Source organism: Rhyacophila brunnea, unplaced genomic scaffold, assembly GCF_057557595.1.
Source record: "Rhyacophila brunnea isolate RB1 unplaced genomic scaffold, BYU_Rbru_1.0 scaffold_18, whole genome shotgun sequence".
NCBI lineage: Eukaryota > Metazoa > Arthropoda > Insecta > Trichoptera > Rhyacophilidae > Rhyacophila > Rhyacophila brunnea.
Window position 1 is genome coordinate 38,777,181 of NW_028232837.1, and position 23,684 is coordinate 38,800,864.

General features: G+C 34.2%; 2 protein-coding genes across 2 annotated transcripts; one reads left to right on the top strand and one right to left on the bottom strand.

Moving 5' to 3' along the window:
- The first annotated feature begins 704 nt into the window (after positions 1-704).
- LOC147073491 (coiled-coil domain-containing protein 42 homolog) lies at positions 705-7,059 on the top strand. Its single transcript, XM_085945261.1, has 7 exons — positions 705-784; positions 2,537-2,738; positions 2,843-3,016; positions 4,579-4,657; positions 5,208-5,347; positions 6,434-6,581; positions 6,837-7,059. Exons 1-7 carry the CDS (start codon positions 705-707, stop codon positions 6,968-6,970), a joined length of 957 nt encoding a protein of 318 aa, XP_085801387.1. The 3' UTR covers positions 6,971-7,059.
- Positions 7,060-7,649: 590 nt separating this feature from the next.
- LOC147073492 (coiled-coil domain-containing protein 63-like) lies at positions 7,650-23,030 on the bottom strand. The gene is made up of 10 exons (XM_085945262.1): positions 22,953-23,030; positions 22,322-22,444; positions 20,750-20,944; positions 20,022-20,161; positions 18,223-18,397; positions 17,670-17,852; positions 12,796-12,946; positions 10,445-10,616; positions 8,562-8,697; positions 7,650-7,793 (listed from the first exon to the last, which is right to left on the bottom strand). Exons 1-10 carry the CDS (start codon positions 23,028-23,030, stop codon positions 7,650-7,652), a joined length of 1,497 nt encoding a protein of 498 aa, XP_085801388.1.
- Between the last annotated feature and the right edge of the window lie 654 nt (positions 23,031-23,684).

The window sequence follows — 23,684 nt, forward strand, 5'->3', positions numbered from 1 at the left end:
GGTTTGGTGTTGTTCACGCACTCACGCACTGGTAAACGGACGCTACACTTTTGATGGATGATATTATTATTATATGAGGTTGATGAATGATGATGATAAGTTCAGTATGGATGATATAAACACGACGTTCACTCAAACCGTAACAGATTTAGTGCAACGAAGGTCGAACAAATACATTTTGTATTAATCACTCTTATCCTAGCGATATATTTAACAAACCTACGCGCTCGGCTGTCTTGGAGTAACTTAACTTTCATCACGGTCGATCATAACCCGTGATTGGTGGTCACGTGGTAATATTACTTTTATGCTTCATAATATGTCCAAGGTGTCAGTGTTGAAGACATGTAAAATAAATAATATTAATACGTGGAACATTTAATTAAGTACTAATTAGATAATACTTAGGTAGGTACCCATATAAAATGAGAAAGTTCTTGAAATTGAATGAGCAAAACAATTTGTTTAATCATGTTACCATTAAAAAGGTCCAATATGTTTTTATTTGCACACCCACCGTTGAAAAACCACTGGCGTGGGTAGCTGGTGGTTGTCATGGTAATAATATTAATCTGTCCGTCAATTGTATGTACAAGACAAAGATAATTTTGATACAACATTTTATTTTTTTAAATAATAATAGTAGGAACTCATAATAAATCATTAGTATGTTTGATATCACAAAATGTACCGACATTACACCGATGGCTCCACTTCCCCACTCCTCGCCGGAGGAAGCGGCCGAAGAACTTTGGAAATCGAAACAGATTTCCAGTCTAGTCAAGTAGGTACCGATTTACCACTATGTTAACCAGTGACCTTTCAAATGCATTTCTCATGTTATCAGACCTGATAGGTACCAAATTGTTTACTGCAAGCTATATTATTATAATATAGGTACAGTATAACTCCTATTTTACGTTTTTTAAGGGACTGAAGAAAAAGAACATTTAAATTTTATGTTTCTAAAAAAATAACGTTTTATTAAAAACAACATTCAATTAAAATTTTTATTGAAAAATCGTTCGAATGTCACGACCCAATCATTGTCAAGTGCGCGTAAGGCCATCCTCCCACGGCGTAACTGAAATCTGATGGAACTGGTTTGTGAAAGAGCTCATAAACTGACCAATGTGATGCTTCGCACACGGCGCTACTGAAACCCAGTTGAAATAATAATCACATAACCTCAAACTGTCAAACTCAACTATCAACCGTGTTGTACAAAAACTGACAACACGGGCGCTGCAGCGTTTACATAAGGTTATTTTGATTTTCCAATTAATATTTAACCAATTTTGGTAAGAAAATATGATTTTTCACCGAAATCTAATGATGTTGGTACCACTGTTTTACGGTGACTGGAAACTTCAGAGACCGCGCGACTAGCATGTCGCATCTCTTCGCGACCGTTTTGAAGCTGAGAGATTCCAGTCTCGCCGTCAGCGAGCCGCCATTGAAATATATTAGCTAGATATTGGCTGGAATTTTAGTTTCAGTTCCGACGGACATAAGTTGTGCCGTGGGAGGATGGCCTAACTCGCATATTTTGAATATTTCCGACGTAAATCGCGGAAAAGAAAAACGTAAATGTGGGTATTAAATGTACTGAAATTCATCGGGACTGAAAAAAATACACGCAATTGCCGGGAAAACGTGAATTCCGGGCACGTAAAAACGAGGTTATACTGTATTTATATTCACGGTGGCCGCGCGGCTTAAGCGTTGGACTATAACGCCGTGGGTCCCAGGTTCGAATCCTGGGTCTGGCAAGTACACATATTGTTTTTCAATTTGTGTGTGAGTCAGGGTATGGACATAATAGGTTGAGCAAGTGGCTGACACCCATTTCTCGTAAAAAACAAAATCTGTTAATACAATCCTCTACTCTGTGGAGGCCCATATGATCCTATAAGGATCGGACTGGCCGAAAAAAAATATTTATTTATTTGAGAATACAAAACATTGTAGACATAACAAATCTAAATTCAAGGCGTACACAACATGAGATTTACATTATAAGTCAAACACTACCCTTACAAGAGAGAAGAAGAGAATATAGAAAAAAATATATATAATATAAACATAAACAATAATAATAACAAAAAAAAACAAAACCTACTTAGGTACAATTTAATACAGAAAAATATATTTTTTGAAAACAAAAAAACATACAATTTTATACAGAAAAATACAGTTTCGAAAACGGACGAAGGGAGCGCATTTACTAATCTTGCATCTCTCGCTAATGATGCCTGATAGGCTTGATACGAGGAAACGGTTCCAATCCAGAATAAATCATGGCTGCGACCACGTATGTAGTTGACAGGTGCATATAAATTCAAATTCATTAGGACACCAGGATTGGAAACCATCCCTTGCGATAACAGGCAAAAGTGTTTCAAGAGGAGAAGACGAGATTCAAGAGAGTGAAAAGTAAGCATGCCTTGTAGAAAAGCAGGCGGAAAATAATCATCTGACGAATTATCGAAAGGAAAAAAGTCAGGTATTTTAATTGATTACAATAATCTGGTAGGAAGTTTCCGGTATGGGATTCAGCAGGGCGCGAAGGAGGTCTGGAGACGGAGAGGGCGCGGGTTTCAGCTGCCGAGGCGGACGAAATGCTGGCCGCCACGAAGGCGTCTCAGGCTGAACATAGGGAGAACTTAGACGGCAGATGGAAAGCCCTCGCTAATAAGCAAAATATGCTCAGACATTCTTTGATCAAATTCAATAAGGTACGGATATAATCAATACAAGGGTCTTTCGTCTTTATCATTATGTAAATACAATACCCACAGAAAGTAGCAGGTATTAATAATCTTATTGTGTTACGTTTAAGTTTGTGTGCGAAAACCAGAATAAGCGAGAGCGAGCAGCGCAAAAGCTCGAAGGCGACAGAAAAGCTCACGCCGAGCAGTGTCAGGAGGTCACACACTCGAAGGCGGAATTGTTAGAACTGGGCAATGTTTGCTCCAACATGGAACAATATTTGCAGAAGCATACCATCTATGAGGTGAGACGTTTACCTATAGTATTTTGTAATATTATGCATAGTCACATATTAAGTTTTACGGATAGTACCAACTACCAACCCTTTTACTGGACGGCAGAACGACAACAAAAATTAACAGTGCCTTATTCGCTGGATCTCATGAAATTTGTCATAGCGACCAATCCTGTACATCAGCGTTTTCCAAATGATGGGTCGCGACCCGGCACCGGCATAAATTTATTGTGATTTTCTCTAAACCTGAATAAACTTCTCATTCATAAATTCTTTGGTTTTAGTTTGATTTCCTACATTATTGTAAATGCTTCTTTATTTATATGAAAACTGTATTGACATTCAAATCAGTTTTATTAATTTACCTATATGCCAGCATAGGCGATTTAAAAAATTGTGGCTAACGAAGGAGAAGTATAAAAATTGTTGGGCCACGGGGAAAAGGGTTTGGGAAACACTGTAAATGTAGATGGCTACAAGAGCGATTTATAGAGTGAGGAGAGATAATAAATATGGTGGCATATTGATCAACTTTGACGTCTTTGCAATAATTAATTGATCTTGTGACATTAATATACCCACTCGTCATATAATATACCTACCTGCCTTGATAAGTACCTATATCAAATCGTTTAGCATAATATTATCATTATTAATTTTATCGTATCGTAAGATAGGGGCATCGAAACATAAATCATACAATTATTAAATTATACCTACCACTTTCTACGATCTTAAATGCTAATTAAATAAATAAGAGTTTTTTTTCAATTTCATTATTACCTAATATTCATTTTTAGTCAAAAGTTTTTTTTTAATCGGTTAAGTACATTTTCATTTAAGCACACATTTTAATGAAGGCATATTATGTATATAATATATTTTTAAAAATTCAATACAAAAAGGTTGTAGGCACTTACCTATGTTTATTTTATTTTTATTTTGTATTAAGTACTAATTTGAATAGTTATAAATAAAATTGTGGTATCCATGTTATGATCCGCCTAGAGGGGATACCTAGAATGGGAATATATTTTTCTAACTAACTACTCATAGGTATTGATTTTTTTTTTAAATATTTTTTTAACTGTAACCTAGAACCAAACCGAAAATTATGAGTTCTAATAGATCTTATTAGAAAGCAAATGTAAAGTTTTTCAATGTGCGTTTGGAGTCTGAGTACGGACCAACTAGGTTGAGAGTGTGGCTAACATCGTACATACATACATACATCATATAAAATAATGTAAATTATGAAAGTACTTAGATACCTAATAAGTAACCACCTTTAGTTTTGATTAAGGGAACTCTAGTAAACCTTCAAGAACATTTTGTTATAATAAAAATGTAGGTCTCACAGAACAAATGTTCAATGATTTTATTATCAATCAAGAATGTGAAAATTAGTGGCGTCCCGTGAGAGTAGGCAGGTCATGCGTTACTTAACAAATTAGGACAGAAATCTCTTCATATTTGACTTTGATTATATGTTCCGTGGACGTACCTCACTAAGTAGGTAGGTAAGTATTTATATTAATATACCTACAAATATTTTCTATTTGTTGTTTCAGAATTATTTGCAGTCAGTCGTGGACACATACAAAGAGTTTCATCAACCGTCCGATATAATTAATCGATTCGAAGCTTTGAGTATGTTTTTAATTCCTACCTGATTTTTCAATTGATATTCGTATGTACCTAAATAATTCCCCAGGAACCTAAATCCGATGGCATCATCGATAGTAGCAGCCGTTGATGCACAGCTGGATCTCCATCCGTAGTTTTACCCGTTATTCTCAGCCCAGCACGTACAAAATAATAATTATTATTATTATGTCATTATAGATTTTTCAATTTGGCTAATCCTACAAATGCCTTAAATAAATAACAATAAATTTAAGCCTCTTATTAACACTTTGATTAATGTAACATGTGATTAAAGGTTAGATTCCTAACATGTATGCATAAAAATGCAATGCTTAATAATAATTATCTACTACTATTTTTAATTATTTTTCAAAAAAAGTATCCAGTATTCGGTACAGTTCCCCTACCTCTCTATTTTTAAATAACAAGCCAAAAATAAATATGCATCTCTCCACATACTTTTCCATGAGCATGCACCCGATAAAGTTTATAGTTAAGTAGGTATAATGAAAAGTGGATTTGCAGTGTTATTGTAAAATGATGAATATTGCAGCGAACACGAAAAATAATCTGTCCATCCGACAGGAGCGCGACCTGTCGCAGCTGCAGGAAACTTGCGCTGAAATGTCGCGGCTCACTGACAGCAAGAAACTTCACATCCTGGGACTCAACAATCACCTGGCCGGACTAAGGGTAAGCGATCAACTTTCATTTCACTTTAATATTTATTTTGTATTAAAATTCCTAACTGTAATGTCAGTGTAGATGGGATGGATGTTGTAAAATTTCAATTTACTTACGTTCCATTTTTTACGTAAGTGGAACTTATCATATCAATCGAGAATTGGTGTATTTATGTACTCAACAGAAAAATGTACATAATACAACTATTTGGAATAATAGCTGATCTAAAATCTTAAGCGTTGGACTATCACGTCGTGGGTCTCAGGTTCGAATCCTGGGTCTGATAAGTACCCTAAGTCAGGGTATGGACCTAATAGGTTGAACAAGTGGCTGACATCCATTTCTCGTAAAAACAAAACCTGTTAATACAAACCTCTACCCTGTGGAGGCCCATATGATCCTATTAGGATCGGACATGGTCGGGAAAAAGATGTTATACATACCTAAGTTTATAGAAGAACCAATGAATATACTATCTTCTTAGTGTATCAGACCATATTTTTTGTAATATATTTAATTTTTACTAATCTTGGTAAGTACCCGATTCATTCATTTAAGCCAGTGGTGCACAACTTGTTTGAAAGAAAGGCCAATTTATCCATTTTCTATTTTTTCACGGGCCGCAGTGGGTTAAAATGTTAAAAAATAATGGTATATTATACTAGACAAGACATACATCTTATTATTTTAAATTTAGTAATTACATATCAGCTACATATTCCAGTCTCCAAATGTATTTGCACGATAGAACTTAATATATAGGAAATTAGAATTTTTCAATTTAATTTAATTATTCGATACAATTTTGGTGATGAAGTACTTGTCATTTTGGGCCGTAACAAATGCTACTTTAGGCCGCGGTTTATGCATCACTGATTTAAGCCATCGAATACCGAAATAAGTTTAGTAGTTTTTGCATCATTGTCAAGTTCAATATGGAATTTCTTTTTCTGGAATTTCTTTTTTTGCAGATTTTTACATTTATTGTATACAATATACAATATGTGGATAAATTAATATAATTAATAATAATATAATTAATAATTAATAAATTAATATAATATAATTTATCTATTTCTTGGTTACGGTCACCAGTTACGGTACGACAACGCTGTGAATGAATCTAAGAAGTGGGAAATGGTGCTTAGCAGGGTGAAGGAGACGACTGCCACAAAACAACTCGAGCTCTGTCGCGTCAAGGACAGTTTGAGAGCCATGTACCTTTCAATTTGTAAGCAAAAAGGTATGCCTTGTTTCCCAATCTAATCTTATTTCGATATAAAAAAGACAATCAGTGCCGATTTACATTATTAATTGCTTTATTTGAGGGACTTTACAAGCCTTGCAGAAGATTTCTGTTCCTGTGATAATAACCCCCCTTTCTTAATTTATTATACTTATTACATATTAAACCTAGTTTCGAATAAGATGAGTACATTATTATTATCAAATTTGCGTAATATGTGAGATACATTTTGTGTGTGTTTTTTTAATAAAGGTGTTGAAGCATCGGCAGACGTCCACGACTACGACAGTCAACTAGTTATGGTGATGCGGGCGCTCATAGAGCTGAGAAATATTGTGAAAGTCGCTAAACTGAAAGCTTCACAGAATACTGCTTTGTTGGACTAGATCTAAAATCCTCAATAACAAACTTTACTATTAATAATTGTAGGTATTATTATAGCATTACGTATTACGAACTTGCTATGTTTTTTTATAACAGACAGAATTGATATAAAAATATTATACTTTATAAATTATGACGGTGTTGTTTTATTTTTGTTAAGTCATATATATATATATAATAAGCATATTATTTGCATTGTGTTATTTATGTGATGATTTAGTTACTGACTTTGTAACATAAGAGGCCAGGAAAGTTTTTATAATGGTTGAGTGTTGAGACTATTAATTAATACCTACCTAGTGTATTTATGATTAAAAGTAGGTGTATATTAAATAGGTTAATACTAAGGAAAATTATTTTATTTACATGTACAATAATAGTATAGTAAAAATGGTGTGAAAATAACAAATCTGTGTATTACTAAATGGTACAAACCAAATGTGCCAGAAATATCAACCAAATAGGACCTCAGCTCTTGTGATTTGGGTAAGTGCGTTGTATTATAATAATATTTTATGGATTCGCTTTTTAAATCAAAATTTAATTTTGTATATTTTAGTGGTATATATTTTGTTAGTAATATAACTATACAACACATTTCTTAGATGTTGGAGTCATGAAAGGATGATAAAAAAGACTGTAAAAAGGAAAACAACCAGTCAGGTTCTGTTTGAGATTCTTCTAAGCTTTTAATGACTTCTCCACCATATTTGTTTTGGACCTGCTTTTCTTGTGCTCTTTGGGCATTTTAATTTTGGGTGTCGGGTTAACCGTTGTCACCAATTTACCTTTGCTCCTACTCTCCTCTATTTTCTTCATTCTTTCCTGAAATGATAATCAAAAAAGATTACTTTGATTTAATAGATAGTCATTCAATCTCCATGATTTGAATGATGAAAATATTATAATATAATTAGGTATAATAAGTCTGAGACTTCCTTATGCTAATGGTGCCAGGCTATGAACAGACACAGCAGACGAATCTGATCACGAATAGGCATTTAACATGACTGAGGAATGTAGGTACCTACTTCAGATATCGCCCGAGGATTGAGAGTGCGACACCCCACGCCCATGCGGCACAACCTCACGGATACCGAACGTGACGCTGAACCAAAGGACGTGGCGTGACCCAATGCCTGCTATATATTCCGATACTGCAGCTTGGTAGGATGAGTGGAGTAAATACCTAACTAGCATTATACTTACAGTCTTCACCGACTTTTAAATATAATATGCAAATATTTGGATACCTATATCATAGTTTCGTTCGTACTACAATCCTCTTTTTTCAACATTTTTATTGTCAAGGTATCTATTTCCACGCCATGCTTAGAATACGTTCCATATCTTATTAGATTCTGTACGTAAGCCATACATATGGATATATTATATTATAGTTAGGTACGTATGTATTATATTATAAAACCACAATAGTGTAACAGTACATGTTATAATTGTTTTTTTCGTAATTATTTAATCGAAAATCAATGGCAACGTTGCAACGGTTTACATAATAATATTAACTTGATATTATTATGAATGGTTTGTCCCGAAAATGTTTCTCCCTGCTGAATTCCGATACAAACTTACCGCATAGTACGAGCAGTTGATGACGTCGAGAGTTTTCCTTTCAATCGTTTTCAAATACAGCATGACATTGTAAATATTGACTTGGGCATTTGTTCCCAGTAGCCTCAGAATCGGCGCCGCATTACATTGCATCATTCTAGTAACAATAATACATATTTTTTATGAAGCATACTACTATTATGTAAACACGAAAGAAATTATTTTTAAATCTTGAAATTCCTGCTGGTTCAAACTACTTTTTTATTCAAATTAGATTTAAGAATGTAGCATTCTTAACACCTTCGTTAATTCAAAATCACACAAAATTACGAATGACATTTATCGAGGATACGTGATCAGTCGTCTGAGAACACCAACAAAGACCACTCCAAACCAACCGCCCCGCACCACACTCGGTCTTAATCGAGCGTGACACAAGGTCCTATGTTTGGATGTGAAGCATCAGCAGTTTTTTACGCCTGGTAATGTCTTATAAATGCAGATACCTAAGTACTGAGGTCGTCACGCTCTCAAGTGAGCTTTGGCTGAGTTTACTGAATTGACTTAATTTAATAAAAAGTGCAGTGGGTAAACAATTAAAAAAAAATGATAATAAAAATCGCCAACTCGCTTGCCATGTTGTTACTTCGAATGTCAGAATCGAATTGAGCTATAATAGTGCATGCATCTCCTCAAGACAAGTCCTAAAACGTCTAAACTTGCTTCAATGCACTTTTTATTGTATTTCATACTAGGATATAGGTAGATACTCGCATTAATAATAATAACTTATAATGAACGTTCGCGCAGACATATTTTTGAAGTTATACTACTTTTGGGGCGTTTGGTAGAGAGTGAAATTGAGAGCTGCGCGCGGACACCGTTACAAAAGTGCGCGACTGTATGAAGTTAGCTGCGAATCAGTCAGCTGTATACAAACGCAAGTTTGATAGTAGAATTGTTCCGGTAACGAATCTATTATTGTCGGCCATTTGCAATTCCTTACATAAACAAACGATTAAACGTCAGAGTGACAGCTGTTACTTTCAAAATAAAAAACATCGAGAAATAATTCTATAAGTTAAAGTGTATAGGAATAAACCAATGGCGCTCCAATTAGATGCCCTTTTTCTTGTGTTTGTAATTTAGCAAGATAATTAAGAGCTAGTCGAAGAATCCAGGTTAACACAATTTTTGTTTAGTTACGCCAAAGAAGTATAACTTCTAACGCGCGTAAAGTACACGCTACCGATTTTTTTTTTTAAATAGATGTTACTGAAATAAGTACCCATAACGAAAAATTATATAAAACTTAGTATGTACTTAGAATAATCTATTTACTTTTTAAGTAGATAGGTAATGTTAACATAATTATACCTACCTATATTAGAAATCAAAATAATCGTCATAAAAATGCATTCAATTATTCTGGCCACTTTCCTTCTTTCTAGCTATGAGAGCGCATACATATAAGTACCAGAAAGGACTATCCACAGAACAGATAATACATATAATACCGATAAGCTATATTCAATACGCCGCATGTTAATGCAGGGTTTCTGAACGTGTGAGTGTCCTACGAAAATGAAGCACGCATTATGCACGTGCAATAGTGTGTGTAATACACCAACATTAAATGGGCGTAAATGCATAAACCGAGAGCAGTTTTAAGTATTCGACGTACAACGTATTCTTGACAAGTGTGTAAGTTTAACCTGGATTCTTCCTTACTCGAGTCGGTTACCTGCTATCGCCTTACCCGTTGGGTATTTCAGTTCCCATTATTTCTGGGTTCCCTAGGACTATCGAACTACGCTATCGTACAATCGTACTTAGATACATAAATACCTGTCGGAACTAATATTATGCTAATAATAATTAGTTGAGCGGTAGGTAGTGTTTACACAAATAGATCTTGAATCCCGATCATGAAAGTATCGAGTCTGTGCTGAGCCGTCTCCGAAGCGAGCCTTAAGCCGTCCGCGATCTTCTTCTGTGAGTGGAACTCTTCAATGAGGCCTTCCGAAGACTCCTGTTCGGTTTTCTCTCGCTCCTCGTTCAGGATTCGCATTTCATCTGACATAACAGAATTAATTATTATTAGGTACCAGTTAAAGATTGGCTAATTATAATACGAGTACGTACGGTAAGTATATAATTTCATTAAAAACATCCAAGAAAACTTTTATTAATGACTATACTATTTATCATTGACACTCGTGGTGGCGTAGTGGCAGAGCATCGGCTTCTGAGGCCATGGGTTGTGGTTTCTAATTCCACGCCCGGAAAATTCACATGCCGTTTTTTTTTCCAATATGAACTGGATATAAAATAAGGACTCAAAGGTCTGGGTTGGGAGGCTAAGACCCGATCCTCGTGAAAATATATTATATACTTATGCCACATAGTTCCACTTAGGTGCAACATTTTTAATTTACCATAATATATTTTACTTTCATTGCACTCAACAAAGAGGTTTAGGTAAGTACCTATAATAAAAGAGAAAAGACATGTACGTACAACGCACATCGATTACATATTATTATATAATATTTTGGTATTGAGTAAAAAAAAAAGTAAGTACGTATATTATTAATAATAATACGATTAAGCATATAAATTGTAAAAGAATTACAAAGGTACGAAAATATATCTTTCCTTAGTTACACATTGTATTGCTTTAATGTTCATAATGTCATCCAACATGTAAAATACCACCCCCAACCCCCTTGCGACATCTAGTATAAACAAAACAGCTGCTGTATTAGCTTTCTGCATCTCCATACTAATATTCCGCTGCCTCAAATACTCACCCGAACGACACTCACCAGTTTGCTTTCCGCTAAATGACGCCCGTATCTGTTTTAGTGTAATATGTTTTAACTATTATAGTTTGGTTTAAGCAGGCCTTAATGAATTTAAAAAAAAAATGAACCATTGAAGTTAATCCCTCCAAACCAAAACCCGCCACGTTGACACTCGGTCTTAATCGAGCGTATCACGTGGCCCTACATTGGCGATGTGAAGCATCTAGTTCAGTTTTAGGCCGGGAATGCCCTAGGAGAAGATATCCAGGACTAAGGTCGCTACGCTCAAAGTGAGCTCTGACTGATTTAAACTAGTAACTTTCTAAAAAATGAACCAACAATATGCGTAATATGCATTCTTAATCCAACGAAAACATTTAAGAATGAATGAAAAAGCGTATGTACACAATTATGTCGTATCGTTTGGTTTAGGTAGGGTTCAATCGATTTTTAAAAAACTAACCAATACCATCTGTAAATTGTAGTCTTAATTCAATTAAAACAACTACTTATGAGTTCTTTCGACCATATTCGATCCTAATAGGATCATATGGGCCTCCACATAGTAGAGGTTTGTATTAAAAGATTTTGTTTTTTACGAGAAATTGATGTCAGCCACTTGCTCAACCTATTAGGTCCATACCCTGACCGACACACGTTGAAAAACAGTTTGTGTACTTGCCAGACCCAGGATTCGAACCTGAGACCCACGGCGTTATAGTCCAACGCTTAAGCCGCGCGGCCACCGTGGGGGTATGTATGACTAGCAAAGTATAATGTGCACTATTTATGGCGGATTTTAACAGCTTACCTCTACCCTTCGCTTCGCTACTAATGCTATAGATAGATTTTTTAGTTCAGTATTTTACCGGCACGTTGATTTACAGCGCCGGTTACAACATTACAACATTCTCGTACATAATGTAGGGATTTCAATAACTGGATAAAATGAAATATTCGGATGAGAGTGTTGGCTATTTTATATAAAAATATCGTCGGTGTAAAAAACAATATGTAGGTACTTCACTAGGTTTGTTGTGTAAAACGGCGAATGTTTATCTTCACAGGAAAGTATTTAAAAACGATAATAGAAAGGGTGAATATCCACTTAGTATTACGAATGAAAATCGAATGTGACATATTAGGCCTTTTAAAATATTATATTATAATGCCTATTATAAAGACAGTAGGTACCTATTCTTTCTAAGCTTTATTATAAGCTTGTTTGACATGTATAATCGTCCACAGGTAATTAATAAATAAATGTCATAAGTTAAAAATTCTCCTCCTGTAAAATACTCGTAGCATTTTGGGTAATTCGCCCTTTTTACAAAACGACGAATGAAAATATTGAGACGTGTCGCGTAATTTCACTTCTATCATTCTCTACATAATATGTCACATGTTTTTCTTAGAAGCTTTCGTGCAATCTAATTAGGTGTGTGTACCAATATTGATCTTGAGTTCGCCAACGCAATTAGCCAGGGCCTCGAGCTCCTGGTTGACGACGTTCACGTAGTTAAACAACGCGTAATTCTCTTCGTCTTGCTTTGTGAATTTCGCTATCAAGCGCTCCAAGTCGGTTTCGTCCGCAAAATCCTAAAACATAATTAAATTAGCACTCACAGTATATTTCATTTATAGCCATTTTATTATACTCGTGAAGAAGTGATAAGTACTTACCAGTGGCGAACGGTGGAGGTAGGCTGTTAAGATCCAAAATAAATAGTGCACACTAAAATTTCTCAGGCAAACATATTTTTGTTTTCATTCAACTGATGCTACAATGTGTTGATAGTGTTTGTTAGTTTTTAAAATTCAATTAAACCCTGCCTAATATAAGCCATAGTAGATAATAGTCAAACAATGTTCGTTTATCCATAAAATATCTAAAATCATACCATGAAACCATATTATATTGTTAGTTATTTTATAGATAGAAGAATATTTTTTATCGATTATGGTTTGGTTGGGCAGGACTTGATGAATTTTAAAAAACTAACCAACACTATCAATTCTGTAATAATATATGTAAGTACTTATTCTTAATTCAACTAAAACAAATAAGTATGACTGGAAAAAGTGTGCACTATTTTTGTCGGATCGCCCACAGCATATATAAACTATTATGGTTTGGTTTAGGCAGGCTTTTATTGATTTTTTTTTAAACTAACCAGGACCATCTATAAATTGTAGTTTTATTTCAATAAAAACAAATTCGAATGACTGACAAAGTTTAATGTGCACTATTTGTGTCGGGTCTTATCAGCCTACCCCCACCCTTCGCTATTGGTATTTTATTATTTGTTATTTATTATTTAAGCATTATTAAATTATTAAATGATGTATAGGTACCTACCTACTATCGACTGACGGTGCTTGATGGAAATTTATTTCAAATTCTAATTTTTCTTAAAATGAAATTATCATAGGTATCATAGGTATAGGTATTTACATCACGATTAGTTACTTTTCATTGTTTGTATAATTTAACTGGTCATTTCGAAAACTCCATAACTTATACAAATTAGAAAAATATTTTTGTTTGGGATTTTTATAATATCCATTCTCTTCTGAAACAGCTCAAGTGTGAATATTATGCAACCCAGTTAGTTACGTACCTATCAATTCGAAATCGAAAACAACATACATGCACTATTATCAGCTTCATTTTATTTATCAGCAGAAAAAGGATCTAATTATTATCATATACCAATCAGTCTATGACAGTCTTACCAGTGTGTTTGAGATTGTAATCTTGTTTATTACAGTTTAGGTGATATTTTGAAACAATGCAGACTGCTTCCAATTGCATATATAATATCTTAAATAAAGCAGTAACTACCTAGTAGGCTCATATTATTATGTAGTACCTATTTTATCGTAATGTTACGTAAATCCATATTATCCATGGGAAATACTGCATTTTTTATGACGTCTTTAGAGAGTAGGTAATCAAACCACGGGAGCATTGTATCTAGACTATGGATTAAAATATTCATGATTATGAAACTATATTTATTTTAAAATCGCTTTATAAAAGGTAGGTACGTCAAAACAGTAATAAATATCTGAAATAATTACACAACACTATTTCAGAAAGTGGAGGTTGATATATGTAGTCCATTGACATATGCTCCAATATCGCAAACAAAAATTATTGACAGCAGAATTAACACAGTTTTTGTCTTCGTACCTGGCGAACCTTTATTTTCAATGTATGAGTGTGTGTATGTATTTTTTAATCTATGCAAGTACTGTTTCAAAAATAGTTCGATTTATTTCCGCGTTAGCAGCATATGTCGATAAAGTCTTGTCAAATATTCATTTTATTTACAATCGATTCGTTAATATACAAAAATACAAGATTAAATTTAAATAACTGGCCTAAAAATTATTAAATAATATTTTTAATAGAAACGCTAAGCGTTTTTTGCGATAAATTACGTCTGAACCGAGATGTTTCGATTTTAATTGCATGCTTTCTAACCTCTAAATCGATGTTTTTTAAATTTGAAAAAAAAGATATAAGGATATAATAAATTCCAATTAACGTTTAGCGTTTCCCTAGGTAATAGATTTACGTACATTTTTATCGTAATTTTGATAATAAATCTTATGTCATTCATTCTTACCACCCGATAGAAATGTACCGAATTTGACACGTATTTTTGGTATATAGAACTCCACGATACATCTCAATTTTTTATTTTATTTTTCTCATTACTTTTGAATATATATTTACCGATTAATAAACTTTTCTAGCTATTTTTCGATAACAACTTTACCTAGAGACATCACCTTAAACAGCACAATTACTGTTTAAAGTTCGAAAATGCTCTATCGAATCTACAAAATTGATGGGTTCTCAATTATAATTATATGTACTACATATATTATAGTATAATGACAATTCTAACCAACAAAAAACTTGTAATGAATTCATTTTTGCCGACTCTTTATGTCATGTGTCAAACTGACAGGAGGTGGACGGCCGCCATGTTTCATTTTAGTGCGCATTCCTGTGCGCATCTCATTTTTTATAGCTTTCTTATTCGGCCGATAAACCGCCTACTGCGTTGAATGCGGTTCAAAGGTGTATAAATACGGCAGTTAAAAATAGTTCCATCACTTTCAACCCACAAAGCATATTCCGGTGGCTCTGTCCCAATAAATTTCAAAAATTATATGACTAGACTTAGAGACCTAGACTTGACTAGTATTAGAAAAACTTATTTTCTTATCATGAAGAGTCTATCCCCTTTTATGAGGCAATTTTCCAGTGGCAAACCACATAAACTGGAAATGATGATTAATTGATTTTTTATCTGTTATCTGAAAGCCTTGCTTTAATTAAAAAGTGACTATTTTGTATACGCACTAAATTTCTATAAAACCACGTTTGTGTAACTATCTACTAAAAAAATTAAAATAATATGATGTATTTTGTATAACAAAGAATTAAAATAGATTTATATAAATAAATAAATGTAGAAATAGGTAGTATTTTTTTGAAATACGCCATTTCTATTGGCATTTCATTCCAGCAAAAGAAATGGCGTATTTCAAAAAAAATACTACGTTATTCTTAGGTCAATAATTATTATAAAAAAATCATTATTCGTAGGATGTTTATCACATTCGAATGGTCAAAGACATAGCTTATAATCAGTATCTTTAGAATTATCTTCAAATGTCTTAATCGTGCACATTTTTGAATAATAAAATGCCTAATTCTTGTCGAATTTGGGATCACAGAGATTAAAAATATATTTTTTTATCGTAAATATTTCACTATACAATGGTAACAATTTTACTAATGGTTTTATAAACACGTTTAAAAATTAATAAATCTAAAAAATCTTAATCTAACACCACTGCACATGGACGTACCTACCTACTGAACTATGACTATTCTAAAACATTAGATCAAGAGGTTTAAAAGAATACTATTTTATGTAATAAAAATACTTTATGCAGTCATCAAATGATTAAACAAATATAAAGGATAATAAGGCTACAAAATTATTTAAATAGATTATCTACAACGTTTAAGGAATGTCCAGGTTTATGCTTTGAAGATATCATAAAATCTCCATTTTGACCTACGTGGCGCACGTGAGCCCTTAAAGAAATGCAAACTCTATCATTGAAAGATGATATTGTTATGATATCGAAGTGTACAATTATTATGTAACGCAGGGATTCCCAAACTTTTTCTATAATGGAACACTTCGCAAACCCGGAAATTTTAACGGAACACTAAGTTTATTTTGTAGGTTATTTATTAGCGCAGCTAACCATTCTGCCAATTTTGGCAACTGTCGTTAAACTGACAAGACTTGTCAGCCGGTCAATTAAAAACAATATACCCTTCTTTTTCATGCGCACAGTGTGAGAAAAGATGGTCCTCCGTCTGTACCTAGATCATGGCCCCCACATCCCGAAGCGGGCCCCCACGCTAGGATCTTTAGCGTACCCCATACTTATCGCTAAAGTTAAAGGCAATGTGACGATCTACAGTTGCATATTCCAAATGGTGTTCGAGGTAAAATTAAGAGTATTATTAACGATTTTTTTACTCACTTTTATGTTGATATGCACAATTATGGATATGTCAAATATCGACAATAATCAAAAATTGTAAGTATGGCAAAACCACATATTATTAAATGTTAGTACCTATGCTTGAAGTGAAACAGCGCCGCAGGCGACGTTTTTTGACTATTAGTGCATGTTTGTGTGTTGTTTATCACACTTGGCTGGTCGATCTCTCACGCCGGGCCCCCCGTAAGCCCAGGCCCCCAGGCTAGAGGCCTGTCAGTCTCCCCCTTGTGGGAGCCATGACCTATCTAGATACTTGAAGTCATACACATCCAATGGAGATTGATCATCACTCGGCTTTCAATGTGAAGTAGATTCTTTACTTATTTTACTTCTACTTAGTAGAAGATCTTTAAATGTGTTACAGTGTAAACCTTTCCAAATGGTCGCGGAACACCTATTCAGGTTCGGCGGAACACTGGTGTTCCGCGGAACATAGTTTGGGAAACCTTGAATTGTAACGAATGAGCGAATTACGGATCTTTTTTAGGCACTAAATTTTGATTTTCTGAAAACAAACCGATTTAACTCTGGAGTCAAAAATTAAGTACCATAAAATCCCGGTAAAACCTGAAATAATGCGGTCTCGGTTCAAATTAATTTTACCATAAAATGGTTACGTTGCAAACCTTTACAATTCCTCAATTTAAGCTTATTAAACTATTTTCTACATAATAAAAACAGTAACACACTGGAGAATAAAAGGGTATGTACTCACCTGTATCTGTCGCAAAATATCCTTGTACCTTTCCTGAGTCGCGACATCCCTGTCTTTCTGCGCTCGCTTCTTGGCGACTTCTTTGGCCTCCAGCTCCGCCATCACTCTCACCGAGCCTTTCACAGCCAGGAATTGCTGCAGCTTCGAGTCGTGGTCGAGCTGCCTCTGAAGCTCGCCCATTTCCTATCGTAAGTGATCAGAGTAGTTTAATAAAAATTTGACCGTCACCACGCGTCTCCTCATCTCATAGATTCGGTACAACTCGTTTCAAGTCGTACGAGACGTTGAAATTTTTAAAAAGTTTGAAGAAGAGATAGTTAATAAATGCTAAAGGTTGCTTCAGATGATGGCAACGATAAAGATGGGCAAATTTTGCATAATATCCGATGACACGATCATTCATATCTACAAACACATATCATGTCCAACACGAGAAGCAACAGATACGATATTTTTGATAGTATTAGATTGATAGGCAGTCACAAAAGATCGCATCAAAGCACTTAGGAGGCATAACTAGGCACAATCGACATTATGAGAGAAACGGATTTACGTGGTTGTGTTCAATCTGGTCGAATTGGGCGCGCTCTTTGATGGCCTGCAGTTTGTGGCACCACTCCTCGCGCTGGTCGTACAGCATCGTCGATTGCTCCACCAGCTCCATCATCAAGTTTTTGCCGCTGGTGAGACTGTTTACGGTCTTCGCCCACACTATGTTGAAGTGAGCCCTTTAAAAAACATCTGTCATTTTTGTGTTACTATTGTATGTATATTCAATGTTTTGTTTATGGCATTTTAGGTCGGTTTTTTTAAATATCCTCAATACTAATACACAACGGGTACCGTGAAATGATAAAAATTAAAAACTACTGACAGTAGGTATTATTTTTTTAAATTATTATTCGCACTCTTCCCTGGTTTCCATCTACCATGGTTTCCAGCAACCAGAAAGAGTGGCCGGTTGCCATAACCATGTTGCCGGCGAAAGATCAACAGTTGTAAGGGGTTTTGGATCCGTGTATGTAATAACACTGATAATATTCATAAATTAATAGGCAGCTATAATTGGTAATTAGTTCAACAAAAAAGTTTACAACAATCTTACTTAACAAGTCACATATAATTATTGATAACAAATCTTAACAATTAGTGTCATATTGTGTATCAACGATTTCAGTAGTCCGAAGTACCGGTGGGTAGAAAGTCGCACTCTCTCTAGATAAAGAGATCTCCGTAACAATTTCTCAAGAATTTGTCATACTTAATTATTAATGTTAACCCCCTACGAATAATTTAATATCCATAATGTTCTTGTATTCATAATAATAAATCTAACTCAGCGCAGAGAAGAAAGTAGTGTCAAGCACTATTTTTTCTTGTTTTTACTGCAAAATAATGGTGTGGTCCAAGTACCCGAAAACCCCTTCACTATAATCCCAAAATGAGGAACTCCCTCAGCATCCTCACACGGGATCCAGCTAGGAGGAATATCAGAACCTGTACCATTTAGACTACAGAACACACCTATTTACTGTCATTGAGCGTACCACAAACTTTATTAGTAGGCACTAATTTAATCACCGATTTTATTGTGGGTATATTTCGTTAATACTTTTTAAGCTTTTAATTTATTCACCTTCTCAGCAGGGCTCGAAATGGAACGGAACGCACCGGAGCGCCGTTTCGGATCGTGAAATTTGTAAAATTATCGCTCCGTCTCGTGGAAAAAATATGTTGACCATCTGAGCTAGATACGCCATAGAATAGAAAATCTGACACACTTATTTTTATAAAATACACATACGATTTGATGACTATGTAAATATCTTCAGAAAATTTGTCGAGCGCTCCGGTTCGCAAACTTTTCCATTTCGAGCGCTACTTCTCAGTGACAATGGAATTAAAATAATGCCTGTCGATGGACTTGTTTTCACGGCCTTATAACTAATTAATCGGCGGCCTTCGTAGTATATTGCGTAAGGTGCCAGCCTTTCATGCGGCCTCCTCGGGAACGATCCTGATGAGGTCATAATTTTATATGATTTTCTCAAAGGATGGGTGTTTGTGATTGTTTCACTCATATTACTAAATACGCTACTATCGGGTCTCATAGCATATTTTACTATTAAAAAAAGAATAAGGATAATATCATTAGTATCTACTCGCTACTCTCACTACTATGGCGGAATTATTGCGAGTAGTAATTACTAATGGTTAGCACTAAGCCCATGTCAACAAGGCAACAAACAGGTACAAATAGGTAAGTACATTGATTAATTTCTTCAAAATTATTTTTATCATTATAATAACTAATATTAGTTAGTTTGGTATTAGTTATTAGAATTAGATTACCTCTCTCGAAGAAGATGATCGATTTCTTGTCTCATCTTGAAGTTTCTGGCATTGACGGTGTTAAACCTCTTGGTGGCCACGTCCAGGCGATTCTCCAATTGCCCGACCCTCTGCTGACTTTGTGCCACTCCTTCCATTGCCTAATAACACTAATTATTATTGACATGCTGCCTTTTGTTTGCATGTACATACCTACCTAGCACCTACATTAGTATTCCTAAGTGAAAGATATACCTACATGTACCTACATATTTACAGTAGGTGCGTAAGTATACCATAATTATTATAAGTATATTAAGATATGTACACAATTAGTTTTATAATATGGCATTAATAATACCATAAACCAAAGGTGTTAAATAAAACCTTCCGGTATAGAGATGGAGCCGAAACGTGACAAAAGTGACCAATAATTTTCATCAACCACGGCAAAGACAACGAGAATTTTTTATATACAAAAATGCAGGTATGAAAAAATATACAAAAATCAGAATGTAGGTCAATCTTATATTGCCTTGAGTGATTTTTTGTAGATAAATCATATAAGGCTCCATCTGGACATCTTTCGCACAAACCTGCTTATTTGTCAATACGACTTAAAATTATTTATACATTAGGTACTCGTACATTATATTATTCGATTTTTTTCATTTCATTCCACAAACTACCAAAATAAATGCCGAAAACCATCTTGATAATAACACATCCTCTTTATATATTATGTTTACCTCTTTTTCTGTAGTCTGCTGAGATCTGAGCAGGATAACTTCCTTCTCGAGCTGTTTTGAGAGATAGGTCATCTCTCCCAGCTGGAAACGCTCAGTGGATATCTCGTTGGCGCATCTCTCCTGTTCCGATAGCAGTTCGGACATCTCATTTCCGATGAACACGTCCTTCTTCAGGTTCGACTCACAAGTCGAGACCTTCGCACACAAAATTATAAATCACGCGCACACTCCTATTTACTACTCACTAACCGTTCTTAATAAAGTAATTTCTTCTTACGTAGATATCAATCACCTATGTAAATAATAAGTACTTAATAACTACGTCTAATTTATGAAGTAATTATATGAGGTAGGTATATAACTTATGAAGGCATAGCTAAAGGTTTTATCGAGACGAATTCTCGAAATCAAAATGATTATTTTCTCGAGATTCACGATAAATCAACATTATTACGAAATTATCTTTTTCTGCCAGTTTATTTTTATTTTTTAGATTTTTCGGCCAACAAATTTTAATATATTATAAATTTCTTCAGGTCTTACCGACAAAGTTAACAAGTTGAGAGTTTTTTTAACCTCTCTTAATTTAATTGTGTTCAGAGAGACGGTCGATAAAAAATCGTATAAATTTTAAATGCAACATAATAAACTTGTAGCGTTTTTTGGCACAATATTAAAAATGTAAAGCTGGTCGAGGATTTTTTTTAGCCGAGAAATCAAATTTTCATTATAACTTAGCTTAGTGACAATTTCTCGATTTTCTGAGATTCTCATTGATGATTTGAAATGAAATGAGAATTCCTAAAATTTCGGAAAATTTGTGTCTCGAGATATGAGATTGGGCTTTTTTGATTATATCTCGAAAATTCTCGAACTGAGATATCTCGATCATAAACTCGAGTCATAACTATTGACAAATTTGAATTTATTTGTGAAATTGTTATGCTTCAGTGATATTATTTAACTATTGTAAAATTAAATTAATTTGACTAATTGTAATAAGTAATTGCTTTGAAGCAATAAGGCACTGTTGTTTTTAGGTCCGAACATTTAATTAAAGCTTTGATAATTATGATAATTGTATTTTTAGGTGCCGTTTTAATAATATAATCCCAATATTGTATTTAAATAATATATATGCATGGTATATTAATAGTCATGAGTGATACATATATCTAAAGATTTTAATAAATAAAGTCACATAACTTGAAAATATCTCAGATATCTCCACTAGAAAAAATCATATTTGAAAAAAAACACGATGTTCGACGGGATTTGAACCCTTATAACCACTGGTATCACTCCAACTGTGATCGTGAATAGTTATCTGAGGTGTTTCCAAGTTATGTATGTTCGATATATGGAATGTTACATTCTCAAAATCTTGTGAATTGTTCGTTGAATATAAGAAGTGGTTTATTAAAATAAAGTTGAATTTTTTAATAGTTTATGAAATAACCACATTTACTTTTGGTTTTTCGGGAATTTTGAAGCCTCTGCAAATGAGAGGCTCTGAGGCAGGCGTTAATTTCGTCTGTTAGATAATCCACTATAGATACTGGTTTGTCTCACCTTCAAATCGAGCATGATTTGATCATATTCTTTTGTTAGACACTGGAGAAGTTGTCTTTGTTTCCTCAGTTTCGGTTTGACGGCGCCGCACATCGTCACCCTCTCCATTTCCATGATACGGTACTGGAAAACACAACAATTAGGTATTGTAGAATATTACTTCAATGGCGCCAGAGATGTAATTTCACAGGCTCCAGATAGCAGATGAGAAGCTTCTACTTAGGAAAGATATCGAAGCTTGGACGACGATAAGTCGCATATGAATCATTATATACCTACCTAAGAAGTATACATATTATATTATTTACAGCAGAAAATGAGGTCGTGTATATGTATTAACTGTTTTTTTGGAGGAACAGTTGTTAACCATTTGTACAACCTATTTAATTCTGCACTAGATGAAATATACATTTTTTAATTTTACATTCTAATTTTATTGACTCATATTTCTATTGTGCATAATTATGTAGATACCTACAAATTTCAATTCATAATAATATGTTTTTTAATCTGACAGTTTTAACATTAACAAGGTCACTTGGGTGTTTCTAATGGTCAATGCGCCTAGGCAAGATACATTTTTTTTTAAATACCTACATATTATATTTTAGTAGAAAAGGATTTACTTCACCTGGCGCTGAAGTCGAGCCAGTTCATCTTCTGCTATTTTATCCAGATCGGTTTCTTCACCACCAAGATTTCCAACCATCTTTACTTTTGAGAGGAATATTATCCGACCAAATAACTCGTAAATGTAGGTTCTACACCTTACGACAAAATCAACAGAAGCTTTTTGAAGATATTATTACATATATCTACTCTATAACTTACTATAACCTAATATCAAAATACTCACTGATATAATCAGGTAACGTCAATTCAATAAACATGTAGGTATCTCCCATGGTTACAGTCATATTATGTTAAATCAATAATTTAAGAGATTATGTGGCCAGATAGCCACACTTTGTTTACAAATTTGAATTAATATTTTATAGAATAAAGTCAAACCATGTTTCTTATATTGCTGAACTCAGGCCCGTATTGAGACTTTTTATAAAACCTAAAATAAACAACGAAGGATATCCCAAAATATTATAGAATGTGTCCGACGATTTCATAGTACCTAGGAACATATTTCATCATTGAAATAATATATAGTCACTATTATCTGGCATTTCTTCAGAATCCACATCCATCCACACTTAGGTTAGGTTAGGTTAGGTTAGGTTAGCCAGACGTCCTGTACCTATTTACAGTGACGTCCAGAGACAAAATGCCGCCCCATTTTTTATACAGTATTTTTTATCATTCTTTCTTCACAATATCTAAGAAATGTGTTGTACCTATGGATACAATAAAA